The sequence below is a fragment of the Amia ocellicauda genome, chromosome 22 (assembly GCF_036373705.1).
Source record: "Amia ocellicauda isolate fAmiCal2 chromosome 22, fAmiCal2.hap1, whole genome shotgun sequence".
NCBI classification, from domain to species: domain Eukaryota; kingdom Metazoa; phylum Chordata; class Actinopteri; order Amiiformes; family Amiidae; genus Amia; species Amia ocellicauda.
The window spans coordinates 10,047,780-10,073,775 of NC_089871.1; the positions used below are offsets into that span (position 1 = coordinate 10,047,780).

Below are 25,996 nucleotides of genomic sequence, written 5' to 3' on the forward strand. Positions count from 1 at the left end.
CAGTCAGGACGCTCCCATGTGAATGTCACAGGCAGCGCTGGCAGTGTGGATTTGTGCGTGTGGCTGGAGGTGCGAGTCGAGTGGGGGAGTCTGGATGGGGCAAAGAGAGAGAGAACACAGTGTGAGGGGAGATCTTGAAGTGTGCAGCTTACTGTTTGAAGGAGATAAGGCCTCTGATTAAGATTGATATTTGTACAATATTTGTTTCTGAATCTAATCTTCACAAACTTGCCCCCGCTGTAGAGGATTCTGAGTAAAGAAAAAATAATAATCTAATGACTAATAACAATTAATGTACACTTACCTGGTACCATGTGACCACAATTTGTTTAGAACATTAGTCTACATATATATAGTAAAATATGTGTTTTTAAAATAGTTTTATTTTCACTACGTACTAAGAGTCTCACTTCTGAGAGAACTGGCCCACCGATCTGGCTTCACTCCGGCCCCCTCCCAGTCTCGAGAGCTTGCATGGCAGAGAGACCTTGTTATGAGGGCAGGTTACTCCCCTTCTGAGCACCCATAGCTTCTTCAATGAAAATAAGTAAATACATTTATTTTTCAGAGGTATACGCAGAGACTGCTCAAATTGTAGAAAGATCAATATTGAATTTTCCGGTCCAAGGAAATCCCTTGATTAGAAATGAGCGTCTGTATCTTTGGAATCATTAGTCAAAATGCATTAAGTAAAATTGATGTGCGGCATAACACCGCGAACACAATTACGCCGGGGTGCTTAGTGGCAGCCGTGGAACACATCAGTGTAAATTATTGAGCAGATTGAATTAGCTTTGTCCCCCCGAGAGAGAGGTTGTTGGCGAATAATTCTTGCGATTTCCAGGCGCTTAAATACTTAAGAATAAAGAAGAATGTGTTCTAAAATTAATTATACCATTTAATGGAAGCACACAGATGGAATACGTTTTATTATTTTATGAGGCCCCCGGTGAATCTGAAGGTGCAGACCTGCCTGGCGGCTGATCTGTCACATCAAAGCAAAGGGTTTCTCTTTGATTTGTTTAACAAGAACGAGCAGCGGTCAGTGCGTTTGGGTGTGCTTGCTTTTGTGCTTGGTGTTCTGTCATAGTTTGCGGCATAATTAGAAAAGTAATTTTGAATAGGGTGGGGCTCTGTTACCACTGAATCACCCCTCCATCACCCCTGCTGTGTCTTAGAGAAATAGGGTGTGTGCCACCTTCCCAGACTGGTTTAGATTTATGCCCAGACAGCGATGCCAAATTTACTCTTAAGTTTAGGAGAGACTGTTTGCTAATGGCGGGAGTTCGGACCGGCAGCTGCAGAAGGAGGTTAGTCAAGTCATTCTGTGGGATTCTCTTCTCCCCCTGCCTGGGGCTGGGACGCAAATGTTAAGGTATGCTAATGCATTCCCCACTGGTGCTAGATAACTCCTCGCTTCCCTCGGCACCAAGCGCCCTGGACCTTTCTGAGAATATGTATTGTGTAATCCTGAAGATGAATGACTCCAATTATGAGCGTCTCTGAGAAGGAGGCTGACTTATAGCTCCCTTATAGGCAGGGGTGCCCTCAATACGGGCATATTGGGCCACATGCTGCTGCTCTCCTAGCTCCTGTAAATTCATCATCAGATAACGACCTGCTAAGGATGGGAAAGGTGGCCAACTAAGGAAATAAACTGTTTAATTTAAAAGTCAGGGTGGACCGTTATTATACATACCAAGAAAGCAAAGGAATCCGTAGAGATGTACTCAACCATTCAACCATTTGAACTCCAGCCATGTTGTAGCGGTGCTGTAGATATCAATCAAATATTTTGTAGACTTAAGTTGTACTTCCTGTTCTTCCACATGAGCTATTTAAATTGCACGCTGCTCCTCTATACCAGTGTGTTGAAATCACAGTAATATTTGCAGAATCCTTTTTCAGATTCGGTCTAGGCTCTGCAACTCTAGTCCTAGACACCAGATTTCCACTTTTGTACTAATTGCCCAATAATTGGTGCAATTAACTAATGTCAAGCTCTGTTGAAGACCCAGAGGCAAGGTGGCAGCTCTCTTTGCAAGGTCCTTTCCACAGATATCATATGGTCACAGAAATGTGTGCATCAGTGTTCATAAAATATATGAGTCTGTGTCCTTGTATAGAATTCATTCAGGACCTCAGGTAATCAGAATTAAACTCCAAGAAAGCTGGATAAAGCAAACTACATCACCAATCAAAAGTAGAAGGTTAAAATACTGGACCATATTTTTATTTTTCTGATCCATAATAAAAATGATCATACTTCATGTAAAAACATGTCCTATTGAGTCCCAGTTACCAATGTAATGACCAGATGCATGCCTGCAGAACCCCAGCAGGGCGAAACAAGGTCTTGTCATTTGCCCAAACATCAATATTATTCAACAACACTTTCAAGAAGTATTGGAAGGTCCCTCATGTCACCGAATAACAGCTTTTATACATGCATAGCCTTGGAAACACTGTGTGCAATGCATACTAACAAAATCAAAAACTACCCATCGTTTCTAAAATATATATTTATATACAGTTTAAATATTGCTGCAGAAGTACTACATGATGCTCTTGAAAAGGACACTGATTTCAAGGTGGCACTATAAAAAAGATTTTGCAGTCGTTTTTTTTTTCGTAGGGGAGATTTGATTTGTGTTTTTTCCATTGTAGATCACGAACAGCAGGTGTAATGATGCTGGGACTGAGAATTTGTGTAAATGGATGCATTTAGACTGTACTCTTCCACCCGCTTTGCCCCAGTGTGGAGTTTTAAATGAAAATCTCATCTCCGCTTGCTCGTAATGCGCCGAGCGAGAGGTGCCTGTGAGTGACACGGCAGAGGGAAGAGATGGAAGCCGTGACCCCGGCCTTTTCAAAACTAGCAGTGCTGTGCTGTAAATGGTCACAGAACAGGATAATAGAGGAGATTTGTGATTTGTATCACAGGGGAGAAGGAGGAAAAAAGAATAGTAAAAAAAGGATGAAACCGAGCAGAGCAGACATCAAAGTCAGATATCTTATGTGGCACATGTGTGTGAGAGAGAATTGAATTTTTAACACCTTTCTTACAAATTTAAAGAGGCACACAAAAATAATTATAAATATATTCAGCACATAAAAAAACACAAAACAAAAAACACCACCCCTCCTTTCAAACTACACTAAAGACACACAAAAAATACTTTGCCCATAAGCATACCACATACAAAATGTCAATAAAGAACCTCAATTAAGAACACACTACCAATAAAAGATTTGAATGAATAAAACCAGTTGATTGGTGTGGTCAGTGGCACAGAGGGCCTCCCCAACTCCCCACGTCCACAGAAACGAATCCCAGTATCCCGTCAGGCTGTAGTAACTGTACTTCGGTCGAACCCTGGAGTTCACGAGAGACCTGGACAGGGAAGGCTTCTTCTGCTCAAGATGGCCAGCTTGGCTTGCCCCACTAGGACATTTACTAACTGGCAAACATGTCTGTGGTGCTATCTGGACTGTACTCCTAATCCAACAGATCTCTCAGCCAGGTCACGCCGGCCCCAAGCAGGACCGACATGAAAGGGTCAGCAGGAGTGGCTCTTCCAACAGCCAGTACAGACTGCTGCCCTCCCCCTGCCCAGGGAGAAACACTGACACTCCTTTAAAACTGGTACAATAAAAATGGGGAAGTGAAGAAAGAGAGAAAGTGAGTATGGGAGACAAAACAACATCTGAAGCCATCAGAGAGAGAGAGAGAGAGAGCAAGCAAGAGAGAGAATTGTTTCAGAATTGAAATGCACTGTACCCAATTCTTAAGATTATCTGGATGGTCCTTCTTGTGGATTTCAAATCAATTTCTCAGATTTCTGAAGACCGAATTTGATAAATTTCCCTTCCTCTCACACCTGGGAAAGCGCACCGATCCCAAGGCTTTGTGAAGCAGTGCTCAGTCTGTCCTCTCGCTCACCAGCCTTTTGGTTTTGTTGCTGCTGCCGCTGTTGGGCGGCCTGGCCCTCCCTGCAGCAGCTTGACATCATATTAATTATTTTCCTTTCATTTTTATTTTTAGCCATTGATTGTCCTTCTATCTCTCGGCGATGCTGCCTTGACATGTGCACGGGGCTGCGTGTGTTGTTTTTTTTTGTTGCTGTTTTCTTTGGAGGGCTCCAGCTGAGGTCACCGAATGCAGCTTCATTACAGCGAATCAAAGGCAACCACTGATGGCACAAGATTTGTAATTATACTATTTTGCTGTTGCTCCTACAGGAACATGGGGGATAAATGCATCGGTGTCTTCACAGTAGCTTATTGTGGCAGCTCGTGATACAAGCGGTTTGACCTGAAGTCTCTGCTTTTAAAAACAAGACACACGGCAACCCTCGGATCGCGGTATGAAAGACCTAGCCAGTCTTTAAATATAAATCTCAGTCGTGGTGGCGGTGGCGGTGGAAGGATTTTAAAAGACTATTTTAATTTACAAAAATATTAACTGGAGAATAGACTGAATGGGGAAAAGAAAGAGAGAGAGAGAGAGAGAGAGAGAGAGAGAGAGAGAGAGCGCGTGTGTGTGAAAGACTTGTGAAAGGAGTTCATTATGTGAATGGATGATGAAGATTGAATTTGCACACATTGACAGTCTGTAACTGCGCTCGTTCCATTATTTCGCCTGTCAAAAGAAAAAAAGGGAAAAAATCAATTATGACTCAAATGATATTTAAAAGGGTGGGGGAGGGGCCACGCTTCTATTAATAAGTTTCAATGAAGAACTTTGCTGCAGCGTCCTATTAGTTCATTATCTTTTATTTCTAACATTGAGCTTTGCCTTAGAATTGCCTCGTACATGACTATAGAGGCCAGGCACTGACTTGCTTTGCCCCAGAGGATGATGGGACATTAATTTATTGGGTCCCTGGTGATGTCTGACATTTCAGTTGTCAAGGTTTTGGGGACTTTGTTCAGTAGATTTCCTCTCACAGATAGCCAGATCTCAATTCTCGGTGATTTAACTCTTGTCGGTCTCCACCAGTCATTAACTGCTGACGATCGGGGCAAAGGGTGGAATTTAGTATGTAATTAATTTAATTGGGTAATTAAAGGTTCTTTTTTGGAGGAAAATCCCAAAACGACCCAGCAGCCCCCGAGGACCTAGATTGGCTAACCCTGACTGAAATGGCTTGAGTTTTGGCATCTCCAAATGCGTAGGGTAGCGCAGCACGCCAAACCCTAATTGTGGAGCGCTGATTTGGACTCAGTCATAAAAACATACCGACACAGACATGAAGTTGAAGGTCAGGATGGATAGTTTTTCTTTCTTTGTGCGCTGCAGTTCAATTATGAATAGAAGAGGGGTCACATTCAGAGCCAATTAAGAAGTGAACGGATCTCGGATATCATGCCCGTCGATCTGCAAATAAATGTTTTGTTCTGTTTTCACACAACAGTGTTGCCCAGCAGCTTATTGTATATAAGCTATGTAGAATATGTATGCGACAGTCCCATAGACGATTCTGGCCCTTAGTTCAGAGCTGCATTTCAACATCAGTAACTCCGCTTTACATAGGGAGGTGCCCACACAGATTTTATAGCCAGAGACGGAGACAACAGCAGGGCAACATGCTTTGCTGTTGAGGGCCGCTTCACTCTGCTGGGTCCTGATGGGAGAGTCTGGGGATTTAGAGCCCTCAGGGAGTTCAAGGCTGAGTCACTAAGTGTCAAAGTGTCTATAACATCTCGGACTAGCTTATTTTCTTGTTAAGGACACCATGATAGCCAGCAGATATTGTGATCTTTCGGACAACCGCGTTCAGGCCAGCATTCGCAGGATTTCTACAGTTGTTTCCCCTGCATCGTTTGTTTGGAGCAACCAGCAGCCAGATGGTTTGATTTTGTTGACAATGAATTCAGCTCCGTGATTAGACCTCTGCTAGACTGTATGGTATCTGACCTTTGCCCTTTGACCTTCCTAGAGTTTCAGCCTCGCTTCTGGGGGTGAATAAAGGTTAGATTAATGACATATGCTCATTGAACTTTGCATGATTCTCTGATATCAGGCCTGATTGACCTGTGAGCTTCTTAGTTGTGTCTAAAGGTGCAGGGCTTGTGATCGAACCCTCCCCACTATGGGTGTGTGGGCCCCAGGGGTGAAAGGCTAATTCATTGACCTGACTCGCTGACCCACTCGCTGCTTCCTTCCCCCGCACTCCTGCCTGCTCCGTGCTCCCCGCAGTGCGCTCTCACAGTGGCGCGAGGGCCCCTTCGTTTGGCAGGAGGCGAGAAGGTCGTGTGTTTTACAGCACTCGGTGGCTGCAGAAACAAGTCTGTGGTGTCAGGTGAAAGGGGAAGTTAATTAAAGCTTTAAATTAAATTCTGTTGTCGTTTCGCGGAGTTCAATAATTTACCAGTTCATTAATTTTTATTTATTTATTAATTTAGTCAGTTTGTTTGTTTCAGTCTTAATTCCACGCTTTGGGAAACCGAAGAATGCCATTGATGGGGCATTAAACGGGGAATTGAGATCTGGGGCAACATGATCAGGGGTGGGGCTGGGGAGTCAAGGAGATTAAAAACTCATCTGTGATTGAACAGGTCTTGATGGTGTAATAGCTGTTCTGTTTTATGTTTCCTTGGCATCTTAGTTGCTCCCCCCCACCCCTCTGCCCTCTCTCTGCCTGTTTGGACACTGAGTCTGCTCTCTTTGTTTCCGCCAGCTGCCCGCAAGCACAGCGCCACCCACTGGAGAATGCAGAACATTGCTCAGGAGTCGGTGGAAAGCTCTGACGAGGAGTTCTTTGACGCCCGAGGTTAGTCGCTACCCATCTTTCATTTTACTGCCTTCTTTCCTGGTCTTTCTCTGCTTGTTTATAGTTTTCATCGTGTTCCTTGTAATTGGGGTCATTTTAGTATTTCTTTTTTGTGTTAGTTTTCCCTGTGAGGAGCAGGTATTCATACAGAAATAAACCGGGCATCGTCTGTGCCTCTGATTTCCTTTTCTGATCTCTGGCAGTGCTGTAAATGATGCTGAAAAGGCCTTTGAATTTGCTCTGATTTATTTGAGCGGCACTACTTCATCGTTACTCGAACTGTGTAGTATATCAAATGACATTGCTTTGTGAGCGCTTAACAGCTGTAGTGTGCTGAAGATCCATTGAATGTCTTTGCGTGCTTCCCCCACCGCTTGTCAACATGAAAACGGTGGCTATTGTAGTGGTTAAAATGGGCAATTCTGCATGTGTGATTTACACGTTCAAAAAGATCCAAAACCATTCAAACAAGATGATTGATGTTTCAGAATTCGTGGCGCTTTGCATTAATTGAAAGGCACCTTGATGTTTGCTCCTTGATTAGTGCTTCCACTGAACTGTGTGAACGGACTGTCTGGCGAGGTGGGAGCTGTGCTGCTGTTGGCCTCCCTAATGAAAAGATACGCCTGGAGAATGACAGGGAGAGGGACTGGCTTGGGGAGAGTGCCCAGTGTGAACAACTTCACACACACAGACACTTCAATGGGTCTGCCTGCCACGGGAGGCACTTGTGTGGGGAGAATGGAAGAGAGGGAGGGAGACATCCCAGAGTGAAGGTTCCCTCCCTGATGAGTACCTCATCAACACACCACTGTCTGGGGAAGGACTGCAGGTCCTTAGTAATTGAACAAACCCCATAATCTATTGATATACTCTTACTCCGTGGTGGCTGATACACACTGTGCTATGCCAACCCTCACCAGGGGCGTGTCAGGGAGCTAGGCCTGGTGCTGCGCCTTCTTGCTGGTTGTCAGGCTTTTAGTGGAGTCCTGTTCAAACACCGATTATTTACAGCAACGTGTGAAGGCTAATATAACTTTCCCAGCTTTATCCAAACGATAGCTGATAACGTGCACTCAGGACATTGAGACGGAACTTGGCACGATGGCCTGCACTTCACTACAGCCCAACCAAAGGCTAATTCATTAATATCCTTATCTAACCCAGATAACAACCCACCTGCTGGTCAATTACAGTGGTCCTCCTGTCAGGGCCCGGGAGAGCGCAGGGCCTGGCTGTGTCAGTTCTGTGTCAGTTCTGATAATACTGGTCCAGCTCAGGCCTGCAAAATCTTCTTAAAACTTCAAAGGGAATTGATTTTGACTGTATTAGGCTGTGATGCCTGCTGTAGGCCTTGTGGTTTGCAGTGCAGAAGGAGCCAGCTGCAACTGAGCCAAGTGTGTTAGTGTTGCGTTCCCCCCGCCAGGATGTGGGTTTAGTCCCAGGTGGGGGACACTGCTGTTGTACCCTTGAGCAAGGAACTGTACCTAGATTGCTCCAGTAAAAAAAACAACAGCTGTATAAATGGGTAATTACATAGACACACCCACCCACAGACAAACACTCACCCACACACACATACACTCACACACCCACACACACACACACATAGATACACAGATACACTCCCACACACAGACACATACATACACACACAGATACACTCCCACACGCACATACACACAGGCACACAGATACACTCCCACATGCACATACAGACACAGGCTTATTCAGTATTTTTCCATCTTGAAACATGTTGGGGATTGGAGAGAACTGTTTGGTTTTAGCTCTGACTCACTGAATTTCTGCAGGAATTCACAACAGATGCAAATCAAAGGGTTGTTTTTGAATTTGTATTCAGAATGGCATTTCAAACTCAAGGAATAACTCAACTGAACTGTGGTTTGTCACCTGCTGGCATCGAAAGGGTTTTCCATACCGCACGTCTATAGTGTTTTCATGCCAGAGGTTGTCCTTTTCAATTGTACTTTGTAAGTGATAAAACAATGTTTAACACTCTCTCTCTGTACATATACACACACAGAGCACTACTGCTTTAATGCGAACGCCCTTAGAAGACTGTTGAATTGTTAATTGTTCCCACGACACATCCAGCCCCCGTGGTATCGCTGTCAGCCTTCTCCCATCCCCAGTGTGAAGCCCAAGGCCAAGCTAGCACATCACAGATATATGGGTGACTGCCGCACAGCTGCTATTTGTTTCACTGATCTCTGTATCAAAGCTGCTCAGTATATACAGTGTGTATAAATGCAGTAGCAGCTCAGAGCCCGGTGACGCATGGGGACGTTGGGTTCTGATAATTGTCAAACCCTTTTTAAGCCAATCAGCTGCCACTTAAACATGGAGAAAAGATAAGACTTCCTGCCGGTACCTTTTCATTACGAATCTACGCTGAATGACAATGAGAGAAGGCGTCTTCTGACTAGGAAGCTTCTCTGTGCATCTTTTTGCTGGATAATTGCTGATCAGAGCTGCAGTCTATTGGCTTTTTAGGCTAATAGGGATCAACATAGGCACTTACAATAATAAGGGAGATTTTAAAGTCTCTAACTTAATATGTTATGCAGCCACCTGTTTCCTTGCAGGATACTTAGATGGGTAAGTGCACAGATCTGTGGGCAGAATGAATTATAAAATGTGCCAAATGAGAGGGTATGAAAGCATAGTTTTGCATGGCAAATTGCGATAGTCAGAATGTGCTTCACATTGTATTAGATAGTGCAGTGGTCCTTAAAAGAGGCCTGGGTTGAAAATGGTGAGCCACGCAGTCTCCAAAGCAACAGTTACACACCGCTTCCTCCGCAATTAATCCTCAAATGGGTTAAAACATGTCTGAAGGGGACAAATGTGGGAATCCTTGTAGTGTCGCCCTCTATTGGTTTCAGTACTTCTCCTGGCTCTTCTCTGATATAGGGGCTGAATGACTGCAGGGAACCTGAAAGAATGTTATTTTCTTTCATTCAGGGGGATTATGTTCTTTCTTTTTCTTGTTAAATACCTTTAATGCATTCAGTCTATCTGCAAGGCATTGAAAGAAAATGAAAAAGGCCTTGTGCCCACAAAACATGAATCCAGATGCCTGCAGCAGTGTAACGGAACATGAAAGGTGTTTGATTATTGTTGCATCGACAAGACATTTGTTGTTTTGAAAGATGCAGGGTCCCAGTTTATAAACGGGGAACACAACAACTGTAGCAAACACACAAATATAGATCAACACCTGCAAATACACTAGACAAACACAAATGCATAACGATACCTACACACACACACACACAAACACATACATACACACACATATAACCCTCACTGGATTCATATTGGTGATCAGTTCTAGCAGGCGAAGTTTCCAGAGAAACTGAAGAGATTTGCTGTCCCCTCCTCCCCCTCCTTAGCTTAGAATTCAACTTTTTTTAGTTTTTAGTTTTTTGTAATGAATGCCAGGAGTTTTGATTGAGATCCCAGTTGCAGAGAGGTTGTAGAAACAAATGAAAAGCCCTCGCGATTGACGTCAGCACTTGGCGTTTACAGAAAATGTGATTAATGGGTTGGACTTTGGCTGAATACCGTCGATGGCTGGGCTGCGGAGAGAGTCCTGGGGAACGGTCATTCTGCAATGTGCTGGACTGAATACACACACACACACACACACACACACACACACACACACACACACACACGTATATGGTCAGAGCTAGGGATGTCTTGACTTTTACACATTTGTCACTGACTGGAAAACATCCTGCTTCTCTTGCAAAATCAACAGAGCCAACGTCACGCACAAACACGGAGGATAAAACAAGCTTGATATTGTAATGGCAGACCAGTAGCATGGCTGTGGTGTGGATGGGGATAAAGTTACTTTTCTCCATTGGCTCTGTCAGTATGGACCAGACATCACACGCGTGCACGCACACACGATCACACGCACACTGCTGATGTCAGTAGCTGTTTTCCACTTTAGGTTCCAGCTGTGGCGAGGGGAGACGTAAACAAGACAGTGTGACCTTTTTAGTCGGCGCAGTCAGCCGGGCCTGGAGACTCGCATGGTTTGTGAGTTTTCTGAGCTGTGTGCTGTGGATCGGCTTAGGGTCAGACTCTCAGGACTGCATGCTATTCCTCAGTAAAGTATTCTGGGGATGGCTTTCTGTACCGTGATGAAGGGAGAGGGGGAAGGAGGGATGGAAGGAGGTAGAAGAGGAGAGGGGAAGAGGGGAGTCTGGTATTGCTATACAATATATATTTGTTTTCTTCCGACTTGGCATGCTTTGCCACTTCCTGTGCGTCGGAAGGATGGGAATTATATTGCTTCCCTATAAAACAGAGTATGGACTATATTGCAGATTTGACCATAGAGACTGAATTCAACTTTGTAAATCGTAATCTCGCATAGAGATTAAGCACTTTAGAGATTAAAGAGAATAGAGATTAACACTGTTTTTCTCTCCCATTTATTCCAATTCCCCTTTCACTATGACTTCATGTACTGTCCCAAGTTACTCTTAATGTGATCTCTTGGTCCTTTCTTCCTGTTTCCCGGTGTTGTGGCTGGGGGGGATCACGTCACTTTTCTCCTGCTCAGCTGTGTAAACATAGTGAGCTCCCAAGACTTTTACACGCAATAAATACATAAATAACATGCACAGACAACACTACTTAGTTCGAAGAAAAAAAAGAATGAATGAATGGCTCTCTGTGGCCTTGATGCGGAGAAACCTTTGAAGGGCAGCATGAAGGAAAACAGAAGCAGAGCAGTGCAGGAAATGAATCACCCTCAAAGGGACCCGGGTCTCATTGGTGGCTTCAGTCAACGTCTCAATGTGACATCTGTCCAGGTCAATTGTCCGCCACACATGCATAATTCACACCGCTGCCTCCTGTCTCATCCCCTCCCTGCCCTGTGTGGTGTCGGCCCTCATACTGCACTTCCACAGCTTATGAATTATTATTATTATTGAGACTTTTCATTAATCCACTCTGTAAACATCTGCAATCCTGTATTGAGTTTAATTGACTCTATCTGACCCTAAGTAAGTGTTGATCCTTGAATGATTTATGATTTCTGGGATACGTTTTAATAATTAACAGAAAATCGATATCGGTCCTGCAGGCTGTTTATAGCTCCACCTTTTTATTGGTTTGATGGAGCCTCCTCCCATAACCCCCTGGGTCTTGTGATTTTCATTGCAACAGCTCAGAATTCATTTTGACTAATTGAACCATTTTAATAGAAAGACTTTTGCTTTTGAAACTGGGAATTATATTGTATCAGACATCCCCTTACTAAGCAGAAAGGGGACCCCACACAGTATTAAAAACTAAATAAAAACTCCCCATAGAAATAGCTCTTCATATTTATCCCCAGAGCATTGGTTGACTTCTGTACCGTGAACTAATCGAGAGGTAGTACAGGTGCGTGTCTGGGAATTAATGGTGGGTCTCAAGATCAAATGATAAGGAAGGGTCTTATTGCTTAACGAGATCTCTGCGGTAAATTGAAGTTCAAGAGCTCGGTTGGAACGCACACTTGGTGACCTGAGCAGGGAAATGTGCTTCTGCTGGCGGCTGCAAATCACGGCCTCTTCCAGAACTGTGTGCAGCTCCAGACGAAATTAAAACCAGCAGCCCCTCTGTTCTCGAGGACAGGAGTCAAGGAGCAATGATCTGTATTCATGAAAAAGTCCAAGAAAAATGAAAAAAAAAAAAAACAGCGACCCGAAGCCAAGCTTAATTTATTCATTATCACAAAACTTTTGGAAGGAAAAAAAACTAAAACGTTTACACACGAGAAGGATCTGATTGGAAACCAAGAGACCAGAGCTGTAATACTTGTCACTTTTTATCTGTGTTGAGATGGTTGCCTATTAAAATGATATGGGGCTGTAGAATCAAAGACCTAAATGAACAGACTTGGCAAGCTCGAGGACAATGCCCAGCGGAGTTGTTAGTGGGAATGTTAATGCCATTGAAGGTCCCAACTTTCGAGGGTTTGACAGCAGTGTGATCTAATGCTTTTTATGGAATTTTGAGTTCATTTAAAAACAAAAAAAAAAGAGGAAAAAGTGACTCAAAGAGTGCGTAATTAATTTCCTTTTCAATTACAACACGTGGGCGATGAAATCGGAAAGCTGGCGACCCGAGCGACTCCATACAGGCCGTCTGTTTCTCCAGTGCACATCGATAGGGCGGAGGACAGCCTTTAACATCGAGCGTCTGCTGGAATAAGGTAATTTGCACAATAAAACATGAGACTTATGGAGCTGTCAGGAAAGTTGCTGCTTCAAGCTCCAGTGCCTGTGCCGTGTGAATCAGCTGGGGAGGAATCTGCAGACTTTGCTTGATCCCCGTCCCAGGGAACCTTCTTGCGTTTATTTATTTTCCACTGGTGGATGTTGGCTCCCACGCTATAAAGCACACACAATAAAGCAGTGGAGATTTATGGCTCTGTCAGGGTTATTTTTGCAGATATCTTAAAGAGGAGAACCATAAAAGCCCTAATTCAGCTCTTTGGGGGTCCATTCAGCTGGTGCTGGCTCTTAATTTGTTCCTCTCTGTCTTCCTCACCCTGTGAGAAAGCTGTTGAAATACAATACTCCTGGGCTTGTACTGAGGGATCATTTTTTAAATATATTTATATGTAACTCAAGGACTCACTTCATCAGCTCTCGCAACTTAATCACAAAAGACAGGGAGGTGAAAAAATAAAGATGTGCTCAGTTGATGTACAGTACAACATTTTTAATGAATTTAGCTTTGAAAGCCTTTAACTGTGAAAAGGGAAATAAAAATTACACACTACTACTAGAGGGAATTAATCCCATCGTCAAGCCCTTGTCCCTTTCCACTGATCTCTGATGGACCAGACACCCGTTTGTCCTTTGCCTGACGTTTCACTTCAGCCCCGGTAATCTGATTGGTACAATGGCTGCATAATTCCTGATTTATTTGCAGATTCGCTGTAGTGCCTTTCTGCGGAGGCCTCTTCCCCTCAGTTCATTTAGAAGCTCCCGCTGTTTCAAAGACAAAGGATGCGCGCGGCTTGTTTGCACCTTTCAGATTTATTACATATATTAGTGCCATCGCCCTGCATCTGCTGTCTCTACTTAACTGTCCCTGTTTGCGCAGCAGTAAGCGCATGACTAATGAAGCACTTTTTAATCGTGTACAGTAGGCACTCCAATTCCTCTTATAAACGTCATCTTACGAGCGGGGACACAGCTGGAAACTGCGGTTATGTGTGGAAAATTGACCATAGCATTTTTAAACTTCTAACGTGGTTTTACTGTGGTTTCCTAGGGCTTTAAATGTCATTGCTCTTGACCTGACTGGATCATGGGAATTCCAGGATAGGCCATGGTAAATATTGGGAATGCGTGGTAACTGTGGTAGACCCTGGTGTGTTCATGGCAGCTCAGTAAAAACATGCAGAAAATCTGACTTGGCTTGGCGTTGGCCTGGATGCTTTGTGGTGGTGGATCAGGAGATGGTGTTCGTTTGGTCTAAGGAGGCGCCCGCAGGTTTTTGATTACAAAAAAAAAAAAGGTGTCAGACTGAGAAATCATCAGTGTCTGAAGATCGCAGCATGACATTATGTGGCAGGGTGTGCGGGGAAGGTAATTTTCTCTGGCTCGGAGCTGCGCAGTAACGAGGATAGATGAGTCCTGTCTGCCGCACCTCCCCGCCCCGGCCTCACCTCCACTCTGACCTGTGCCAAGTCACCCGTCATCACCGCGGTGCTGAAGAGCAGGAGCGTGGGGCCCTTAATGTTTTTAATCTGACAGCGCGTCATGTTCCAGAGGTGATTGATAGCTTTCCAATAAGCAAGGATCCTGATACACTCCTGGGATGTATATATGAAGTAATGATTACACGCCTGAGACTACATCATTATTGTATATGGTGTCTGCGTGCATGAAATATACCCGCAGTATATGTCGGAGACTCGGCCATCTTGTGTCGCAACAGATGAGGGATGGATCGCTCAGTCATATTGATTTGCAGGTGCAGACCCTCATATCTCTTTCGAAAACAGCACAGTTCATAAATATTTGTTTCATTTTGCAGTTTTTTCTGATTCAGTTTTGGCATATTGAGGACTATATCATGCAGTTCATTTAGTACTGTCGGATTGTGAAGCTCACCTCTCCTTCTATGTGGATGACACAAGCTGTGCTGTAGCTGTGGATAATTAAGGTTGTGCTTGGCACTTAACTCCTCCAGCTCCCCGCATTATTAGCTCCTGCTGTCCTTTTCTATCGAGCATTAATCTGGGAAATAATCGTGTTTTGTGTATTGTAGAGATGGCTATATGTTTATTTCAGATTTACTGTTAACACATTGGTGATTTGCCACCGTATTCAATCCTTAATGAATGCAGACACTGAAGGATGCTGTTTCATCTCTATAGATGTCGCCTAATGGCGCCTGTATGTGTAACACATCAGGAGAGCTGTAACCTGTGGTGCTTTTTTATTCTTCTTATCAGTTCTGTTACACCAGCAGATGCACCGCAGCACAGTATAAGCATGTTATTATTCTGTTTTTGTGTTTGCTTCATTTGCCCCCTCGTGGCTATATCTCACTTCTTAGATTGTGTTCATTTCAGAAACTGTACACTGTACCGCATATCTGGAAGCTGGAAGAATAGAGAGATTTTGGCAAGAGAATTTCCTCAGACAATAAAAGTACCCTGAAGAAAGATGATAGTCATAAGACCTTCTGTTAATATTACAAATACAACTATCACAAAACCAAACCATACATTAGAACGCCTGCAAATGTTATTATGAAGTATTTGATAGCACCCCCCATGTTTATAATGTCAATAACAGCCCCACAATTTAAATGCAATTAAATTATGTTCTTATTAAAATGGTGCTGATTTGCCTGTGGTGGGGTCCTGGACGCACAACGTCGTTAGCAGGGGTGCGATGGATCAAAGTGAATGTAATAAGATTGCCGTCTCTCACGAGGGACTGAAAACAATCAGCGGTATTCAACGCGCTCGCTTTCTTCAATACAAATATTAATTATTCATAAAAAAACAAACCTGCAGCCGATCCGTGCATCCGTCATCCTCACGGGCCGGCGAATGTCTCTGGAAAGTAAGAGCGGTAATAAGGTTTATAGCGCAAATCTGGTTAGGATTTCAAAGGAGATTTATGGAAGGATTTTAATAGGCTGAAGCAACAATGTAGTATTAACATATTTATAGGAGGTTTTATTTGAAGAATGAAAGCAGTAGCATAACTGGAGCTCTAGATTGTGTGTTTATGGGCGGCGGCCGCAACTCAAATTGAAATCAGGAGCGTGGCATTGATAAACTCCTCTCTAATGTGCTTGTAATTTACTACACCGCTGGATCATTCAGCTTTTTTAAAACAAAGCGTGCATTGTGGGGCGATGCTTCTGTTTCTTCTGCTTTTCATGCCTCGCCTTTGTCACCTTGCATTCCTGACATCAAACCCAAGGCCATTCAGTTGGCTGCTAACGATTCTGCTTCTTTAATCGGCGTCAGTAATTCAGTGGATGGTGACAAAATACAACAGTGGCAGCAGCTCCGACTTTGTAGTGGAAGACAACAATACAAATCTCACTTTCACAACCACTAAACGGATCTTGTAGGCCAATGTGCTGCAAATTCCCACTTCCCCTGGCCAGGCAGAGGTATCGTATATTCAGAGGCATTCAGTTTGAGTCAGTCTGAATGCTCTTTCTGCGTCTGGTCACTATCTGTCTTACATTTGTGTAACGAGGTTAAATGAGAAACTAATCGGGTATTAAAACTGTGCAACAGAGAGGACATGACTCCTTGTGCTTGTGCAAGGAGTGGCAGGTCTGGCTGATTATTTTGCAAATGAGCTCTGTGTTTGCTGCCTCGCTAATGCTTTTAATAGGCATAGCATTCTTCCCTGACCCTCTACTCTGGTCTTTTGCTCCCTCCTCATCTTCTCCGCATGAATTCTCTTCCATTCCTTTGAAGAGCAACAGAGTATTTTGTTGGGGCTGTAATGAGCTCATTGCCTTACCGTGGCATCCGTAGCAATTACTAGAGGAAATCTCCAGACTTTCACATCGAAGACTTTTTATTATGTACAGCACAGGTGGAGCAGTTGGAAAACTCACCACCTGGTTAAGTGGAAGCCAGTAGGCTGTGCCGCTACAAGCCCTAAAGCGATGCTCCAAAGGAAACCAGAAACGCAGGGTGTTTTCAGCAAGTATTACCCCTTGGTTAAAAACAATGGGCATCTTTCTGGTCTAATTCTCGGGTTAAAATGTTTGTTCAGTTGCCCTCACTGTCTGTGAAACAACTTCAGAATACCCGAGATGTTCTTGTATATCGCCCCAACTGTTCAATTAATTTAGCTTTTTTCAGTTTTTTTTGGTCTTCAAACAGTACTTGTATTTCCTGGCTGGAAACTGTGATTAAATGGTTCTGATTAAACTACGAGATGAAAGGCGCTGTGATTTCCACTCGGTGAGCTCGATTGCCCCTGACACTGGGCTCCTCTCATCTGATAAGATTGAGCACAGGTGTGACTGAGCAGGTATACACAACGCTACAATGAACCAGCACCTGGGCCGAGAGAGCTGCGCTCCACTGCTGCGCTGAACACCTGCCTCCCTGCGCTGTGCCCCAATCGGCTCGAGAGCTGGAGAGTGAGTCACTGTTGCGATCTAATTCGAAGCATCTGTGCGCTGTTTTTTCCCTGAGCATTTGTCAGTTTTTGCCCCTGGAATGGAAATGACCTTGTCAGGAAGTTCATTAAATATCTAGAAGTGCTCTAAGTTTCGAGGGCTCAGTGTGGGTGTGCCTACTGTGGTTTTCTGGAGCTCAACGCGGCCTGTGAGGAAAGGTTGAAGGTGCAGATGAAGCCTGAGTCCTACTTAAAAGATAAAGTAAAAAAGGCTAAAGAAACGCACTGAGTCATGCTTGATTTTGACAGGTTTTTTTTTTCAGTCTCGCTGCTTGTTGTGAGAACGCTCCCACACTGTTCACACCTCCCAGCCTCTCAGCGTAAATATTTCAGCACAGTCTGAAGCTGTGAACAGCAGCCTCCAGACAGAGCCGCTGAGAGCTGGATACACGTTCATTTGTGCCGAAGGGATGGGGCCCGTCGAACGGCAGAGGAACAGCCCACACACGGAGAGCTCCTGGCGGTTTTGACTGAGATAGACATCGATAGTCCCAGGGACACAGCATGCAGAGGGTAGGGCAGCTGAATAGTGAATAAATTGTATTTAAATTTGGTAAGGGGCAAAGGGGGCAGAAAAGCAGGGTCTATGTCTGCCCTACTTTACTGCTTGAATTAACAGAAACGTGATTCTCCCTGTGCCAAGGCATTTTTTTTGCAGTAGCATGTTAACAGAATACATGTCAAACGTTTCTCACCAGCATGTTGTACTTACTTACACACTTATTTATTCCTTTTACAGATAGGTATACATGTACACAGCGCCACTCCCTGGCCAAACACTGTAATTACAGAATGTGTGTATTCCATTCTGTAATTCATTTCCAAATAGGAGCCAATTGGAAATCCCTACAGCTCCATTCGTAGCTCAGTTCCTTAAAGGAATCCCGATGTCACATTCAGGTGGTTTGCAGGAGTGAATAAGACTTTTATTCCACAGTAAAGCTAGGTTTGAATTTTGCCTGCGGTCTGTTCTTGAAGCTGTCAGTGTGAAGGAAGCCTCTCGCTCTTGCTCTCTCTCTCTCACTCTCTCTCTCTCGCTCTCTCGCTTCCCCTCCCCCAGTGAAAAGGGCTTTAATCAGGCTCCACTTGTGGCTTGTTGTTTCAGTACCTTTCGTTCTGATTTCTTCCTGGGGTTTGGCCTGTTGGATTTTCCTTTTCTTTTTCCTTCTTTGTTTTCTTCTCTGTATGTATAATTTATTTATCCTCAAGCCTGAGCCTGCTTTACGGTTTATTTTTTTCACCGTGCCTTTAAACAGATTTCACACTTCAGAGGAGATTCTGCCTCTGTAGCGGTCTGCCCAGCTCGTCATTAAAATCTTCCACCGAATGCCCCGTTTCTGAACACTGGGCCGCGAGAGAGCGAGGGAGGACCTAAAGGGGATTTTGGTGTTACAGAACACAAGCAGTCTGGACAATTCCAAGCACAAAATGGAGCTGGCACAAACACCTCATTAGTGTCAAATGCCAGTCCATGCTTCTAACAGTAAATGCGGCTCTATTTTCTGTACATAATGCAACACACTTCACGTGTACTGGAAGCAGTGTGGAGTAGTAATTAAGGCTCTGGACTCTGAAGTAGAGGGTCGTGGGTTCAATCCCAGAGCAAAGGTACTATAACTAGATTGCTCCATTATAAACCCAGCTGTATAAATGGGTAATTGTACGTAAAAACAATGAGTCTGATTATAGAGTTCTCAAGAGTCTTTCAGCGATGATTCAATTACAGCATGTGTTCAATAAGGGTTTGGCTCCTCAGAGCTACACAATACGTGGGTCAGAGAAAACAAGCAAGAAAATCCTGCCAACTCTCTCTCTCTGGTTCTCCATCACCGCCGTGTCCCCCAAACTCACTGTGCCTGTCCCTCTGCCTCCCTGTCACTGCCTCGCCTCGGCCCCTCTGTCTCTCCCCGGCACTCACCCGCTCTCCGTCCCTCTCTCCCTGCCCTCTCTCCCTCTGCTCTAGAAGAAGTGATGGATGGGAAGAGTGCTATCCTGTTGGGAATGAGCCAGTGGAACTCCAACGACCTGGTTGAGCAAATAGAGACCCTGGGACAGATCGACCAGTCGCAAGGTATGTGCGGCTGCACGGGAGGGTAGGGTGTGTGTGACGGGTGACAGCAGCTCCACTTAAATATGGACCCTGCATTATGGTCAGTTCCATTTACCAGATACAGTGTTCGTGCCTACTCCCTTTTGGGTTAGGTGTTTTTTCTTCATTTTGTTTGCTTGCATTCGTTACTGCCCATGTGTCAAGGCTGCTGATTGGATTTGGATTGGATTGGATTGGTGTGGCCCTACATCACACTGCAAATCCCAAGAGGAATTAAAGACAGAGGGAATTGCAAAAATAAATCATACGCTTTTGTATTTTTTTGGCTTGAGAATTAAGGCTGTAATTTGTGTTCAGTATGACGTGAACGCCAATCCATTAACCCAAGTAATGTTTTATGGAGAGATTAAGGGCTGCTTCACCTAAAGGACTAATCCGTTCACTTCAATGTAATAACACCTTGGCATAGAGGGTAAAAAAATGCAGCTAAAGTTATTACAGGCTCACCGTTAGTGTGTCCAGGTTAATTTCGAACTTGTTTCGCATTATGAAGTTTATTCTTTCAAACAGCAATCACTGATCCGTGGAATTGGGTAAAGAAGCCTGCTGAGAGTTTCCTGCTCACGCATGCTCGTACTCAAACAATCTCAACCTGTGCCCGAGAACGATCCCTGTGGACTGGGGGGTGGGGGGGACCGTAAACTGTTCATTTTAAGTCTTTCCTTTTTGTAGTCTCCTCCGTCATAGATACTGCAGGTTTATATTCCTTTTTCTTTTTCGGAAGGAAGGGGGATTCTACATCCTTCAGCCCCGTGCTTTGCCACTCGTCTTCCAAATGCAGCAGAATCGTCAAGAAAGATTGATGAGGCCACACAAATGAAAGGGTTGCTTGGAGCCCAAATGAAACCTCCGAGCTTAACGGGACAGCTTCCTCCCTCCCCATTCACCTTCCTGAAGGCTGATTCACAAAACTGTTCTGGTATCCCCTCTTTCGAACCTTCGAACCGGCCTTTTGATCTAATCATCTTGTCACAACATGTACTTGTACTTCATGTACTTTAGCTTTAAGCTCTTTATGATACAGGGTTGCAGGATTAATTTCACCTCCTTAAAGACTTAATTGGACTATTTTTTCCAGTTTTTCCCGGCATTTAAATGCTGATGATTGACAGACACCTACTTACTCGGTGCAGTTTACCTTCCTGGTGTAATAAACAATCATGTTCTCTTTAATTTTGACATGGAAGATGGGTGCATGTGTTATAGTGTAATATAGGATGAGCTGCTGGTTGAAATCAAAAACCTGGACTGGTATTGGAGAGGGACACTGCCTGAAAACACAATTGTCTACAAATCCGAGTCGGATAAGGTTGTGTCTTTGTCACTGCCGGTGTCACAGTCCACGACATCCCGAATCATGGACTGAATCACAGAAGTGGATGCCAAGAAACAAGTTTGTATGTGCTAAGAATGCTGTACATGGATGCCTCTCCCAGGGAAAGTTAATAATAAGGTCGGGGGAAAGCTCCTGGGAGGACACCGAGTATCTTCCCAGATAATCAAATGAGCTTTTGGGACTTGCTTTCCAGTTGACTCCGTTCTGTAATATCTGTAATACTCTCGTCAGCCGCCAGCACCTCCTTGGCAGTGCGTTGTTTTGGTTTTTTTCCCCGCAGTCGCACTCAATGTATGCAGTGGCATTAAATAACTCTGCGTTGTTTTTAACAAGTCATTAAACAAATTGATGAGATGCAAATCAAAACATGATTGTCTTCGCTCAGTGATTTCCGCACTGGCTTGTTTAAACTGTTCCTTAATTAGCCATTCCTAATCCTTGGGAGACCTGTGCTTTGCCAATGGAGACTCAACATCGCGTCTGAAACTTGGAAGTGTAGCCTGTGCGTCCCGTGGGGAAAGGCAGATAGACTTCCTAGGAATCTGAGGGACAGAGAGATGTTTACTGTGGCCCAAGGGGAGGTTTTTGCCATGCATTAATCATAACTTGCATAAAGCTGCACACTGCATTTCCACTCTCACTGGGACATTAAGCAAATATACGGGGGGGCAGCTTGTTTGGTCTAAACCTTTAGTGGCAGCCAAAGAGCTTACAAAGGAACTTAATAAAAATCTGGGGGCGCTTTGTCACATCAATCACAAGAAACTTTTTCAAGTCCTTTTCCCCTCTTTTTTATTGTATATTATGTCCCAGTCCCCAGTCTGGAATGCACCCAGCTGGTTTGGCTATTATTAGATTAGCGAGCGGACTCTGGGCTGCCCATTGATTCCATTAAATCAAGATGTGTGTTTATATACAGTCACTTAAAATGGCCAGGCAGTGCTCTGGTCTTGGCAGTTTCAAGCTTAGATTCATTTCCACCTCAGGCATTGGCTGGCGTTCAGGATCTGCCACTGCACTGTGGCCTGTCACTGGAATATATTCATCTTCCTGCTGACTGGTTTTATTTTTTCTGCTTTAGTTGCGTTTTAAACTTTGGCCTAAAAACGATGACAAAATGAAAGACTGCTCTGTTACTGAAACATAAAAGAGTAGAAAGCTTGAGACGGAAGCGTCACATGGGGCAGATGGGGGGCCAGTGAGATGCACCTGGACGGGTCGGCCTATCTGCAGCACCCTCGGCCGACCCTCTCTGCCTGCTTGACCTCTTGGAACTGGCACCCTCCTCCGTGCCCGTGGTCCTGGCAGAGCAGCAGGGCCCAGGCAGCTGCAGCATCGGCCATCCCTTCGGTGCAATAAATGGACACAGCAGTGCCACATTACAGGAGCACAGAGGCGTGTGGTGGAGAAGGGCGGGGGTGGGGTTTAGTTTGTGTTAAGAAGGAGTAGAAAACATCTACTGCTAAAAACTTCACACATGATTGGAGGGAAATGCATGCTTGTTTTTCTTTTGGGTTTCCACTGTGGTTGTTCCCCTTATCACCTTATCATCTGGTTCAGTAACTTGATGACGCCAGAACCCTGGTGACACACTTCTCTGATTCCCCCAGGGACACACTTTTTTGAGTCCCCAGTGTCTCATTATCACTGGCTCAATGGCCAAGTTCGTTCCCCAGACTCACCCTGTCTGTGTTACATACGCGCCCTCCTTCTCGTCCATCAATCTGCAATCTACACTAAGTGCATAACAAGACAAAGAGAAGACAAGGAATTTAAGATACAGGCTAGTTAGAGGTTTAGTTGGGCCTAGTTTTGAGGTGTTGTCCCAGTTTATCCCAGACGTGTTCTGTGGTGAGAAGACTGGCTATGAAAAGTTGCATTTCTCTTTCTCAGAAACCCTCTGTGACACTCAACTTTGGGACAGGATCCATTATCAAGTTGTCTGACGTACAGGCCCTGAATTTCAATTATTGTTCAAATGCTTTCCCATATAGATACAATTTGTGTGATATGATGATGCAAAAGACTGTTATATTTAATTACAAATCAACACCCCTTGTGAAACCATTTTTGTTCTTAGGCACACACACACACACACACACACACACACACACACACACACACACACACACACACACACACAAGGTGAGATTTGTTCTTGTAGAAATTAAATAAAGCTTTTAACACAAATAAAGTACTTTCCGTGCCGGTGCAGTTAAGGAGTTAGCGCTTTCGTTGAAAACCTCCTCACAGGTTAATCGAAAATCTTCAGATCAGTCCGTGGGGATTTGACTTAATTAGAAGTAGGATGAGATCCCTGGGAAGGCACAAAATACTGCAGGCTGATCGCTTCCCTGTAAAGGCTGTGTTGAAAAATTCTAAACAATTAAGCAAAAAAGAAAAACACATTTCTGTTCTCAGTCACATATTTAAAATATCCCTGAGCTCCATCTTATGAACTTACTCGTCATTTGTGGAAGATGTACATTGAGATTTGCATTTTGATGGTACAGTGTTGTTTGTGCACCTTTTTTCACCGCAGTCTGCAGTAATTCGGTTCTTTGGAGATCCGTTTATCGAGCCCCTTGCAAGGTCAGTTAAACAGCCGAGGAACTGAAGTCAGCAGTGAGCAGCAGTAGTCTGGACTGTCTTTGTAAGAAGTCTTAGAGAGAAGAAAGGCTCAACCAGCAACACACGGCCCTGGGCTCCCACTGTACGGACTGATCCCAGCGCCCCTCCAAGGAGCCTCTCCCCTTAGACACATAATTGACGCTAATAGCAGCACACTCATGACTGGCACTCCAAACCCAATCGCTGGAGATTATTGCACCACTTGTCACATTAATCTTACAGCTTTTAATGATCTTTCCCCAGTGCCCAGCCGAACAGAAACATCTTGCTGCCGACATCTGTCTGTGTGATTTGTTTATCGAGGCTGTTTTTGTTTATTGATGTGTAGGTAATGTGTATGACAAAAGAGTTTCAGTTAAATATCGATTCATTTGCTTGATTTATGGCACTTTTAAATTCCTTTGCAAAGAAAATGCATCTACATCCATTCGAGAAAAACCTTGATCAGGGAAGGATATCTAACGAGTCCAAAACTTGGCCCCTGTCCTCCAAAAGGCAAATGTGGCCACAGGCTTGATTAATTGAGGGCACTGTCAGAGACGTACACGTACAAGTTAGAGCTCACCTCCCCTCTCCTGCTCATCCTTTCCACTGTACACTGATTAAAACCGTAATATATCAGTGTGCGGTTGGTGGTTGTGCTTCGAAACCACCAAGAAACCTCTTTGTCCTGCACCTGTGTGTGGATGTGTGGGGCCTGGGCACAGGTGTGCGTGTGTGTGCGTGGGCGTGTGCGTGTGTGTGTGTTTGTGTGTATGTGTGGGTTTCCATGTGTCTATCGTGTGTATCTTTGTATCTGTATCCTTTTTTTGTATTGAGTGTGTATCTCTTCTGTATCTATGTCTGTGATGCCTGTGTGTGTCTATATCTGCGTATGTCTGTGTATCTGAACGTGTGCGTGTCTGTGTATATGCCAGTGTGACAGGGAGCTGCTGGGAGTAGATAGCAGAGCTGCACAGAAGATTAATTCTCAGGGGGCCCGCAGGCATTCCCTCTCTGCTCTCCGATCTAAGCGCAAGATCGATGACCCGGGCGCCTGGCCTTTCGTCTCTCCGCTAATATTAGCACAAAGGTGCTACACAGCCTACCGAACAGCCAGCAGGTGAAGATGCAGCATTCCCGCACCGATACGTCTCTCTTTCCTGGCTCTAATGTAGCCGTGAGCGATGGCACATCATCCATAACCGTCATAAATCCCGCGGAAGCTCGGAACACAAAAACTTAAACTCGCCTTGTCACGGAACGATTCCCCCATCCGTCTCTGTCTCCTTCATTTCCATGCCTGCGCAACGCTTGATCACTCCACCTGTGGGCCGCTGCAGGCACCTGCGCTCACCTCGGGGCCGACGGTCTGCCCGCTGTCTCTCTACCAGCGGATGTGCTTCAGAAAACATCTTACATAACCCGCGTTTAGCAAAGCTGCCTTGATAAGTGTAATTCTAAAATCCTGGCTTTTGTCATGTTCATTTTTCTGAGTGCCCCTTCAGATAAATGGGGGAGAAAATGAAATAACACTTGATGATCAGATTTTTAATTGTTTTCTTTACAATTCTAGTTACAATTCCTGTTTCACACCGTGTGTTTATTTCCTCGATGAGCCCAGCTCTCTTTGCGCATCTCTATCAGTCCATCTGAGATCCCCAGCCGTCAGCCAGGCGCGTACAAACCTGTCACTTCCAAACAAAGCGGCATGTCTCCGAACCGGAGAGCGACAGGCGAGACACTGTGGCTCATCTGCATTCCACACACACGAGTTGCCGTCAAGTCATTTTTAACATATGCTTCCAGCATGCAGAATCTCCCTCGCCCCTAATTCCCATTTAATTAGATTTTTTTTTTTTTATTTGGTATTATGATTTTTTTTCTTTCTGCGTTGAAACGGAAATCGCCTAGAGCATCCCACCATAAAGGAAGAACAGAAACCCGTCTCCCATTGCAGGAATTATGATAAAGTGCTGAAAGAGGAGAGGACGGAGGGGTTAAACAATGGCACTCAGTTTGTGATGTTACATTTGTCTTTGATGTCTCTGTGTTTCCTCCTGCCGAGGCCCTGGTCGTGGGAGTCCTAATGCCATCGAAACAGCGACCAACACTTTTTACAGGCCTCTTGGTCATGCAGCCTTACTGGGCAGTGCTTCCCAGCCACCGCCACCGTGGGCCTCGGTTCATGACACGCACACACATCCTTTGGTCTTCTTACTTTGAAGTTTGCAGCTGCTATAAAAGCCACCCTAACTCAGGCCACCTGAGAAACGCAAACTGTCTCAGTGGGAGATCTCCAGACTGGGCCTGGGAAATGCAGCTCCTTAGCCGGCAGGGCATCCCCCCTCACACAAGCACCTGCACTTCAGCATCACTCCATCTAGTGGTCAAACATGGTCACTGATTATTTTAATTTCCAGTTTTTGTTACGATTGTTACATGT

General features: G+C 44.6%; 1 protein-coding gene across 2 annotated transcripts in view; it reads left to right on the plus strand.

The window, feature by feature from the left end:
• LOC136718512 (membrane-associated phosphatidylinositol transfer protein 3) overlaps window positions 1–25,996 on the plus strand; it is a 78,639-nt gene that overhangs the window by 16,350 nt on the left and 36,293 nt on the right. Inside the window, exons 2-3 of one of the 2 annotated variants that reach the window (XM_066696267.1) lie at window positions 6,684–6,776; window positions 19,458–19,565. In XM_066696267.1, the coding sequence (XP_066552364.1) occupies window positions 6,684–6,776; window positions 19,458–19,565 (201 nt within the window). The remainder of the gene's footprint in view (window positions 1–6,683; window positions 6,777–19,457; window positions 19,566–25,996) is intronic. The other variant, XM_066696268.1, reaches the window with a different exon arrangement.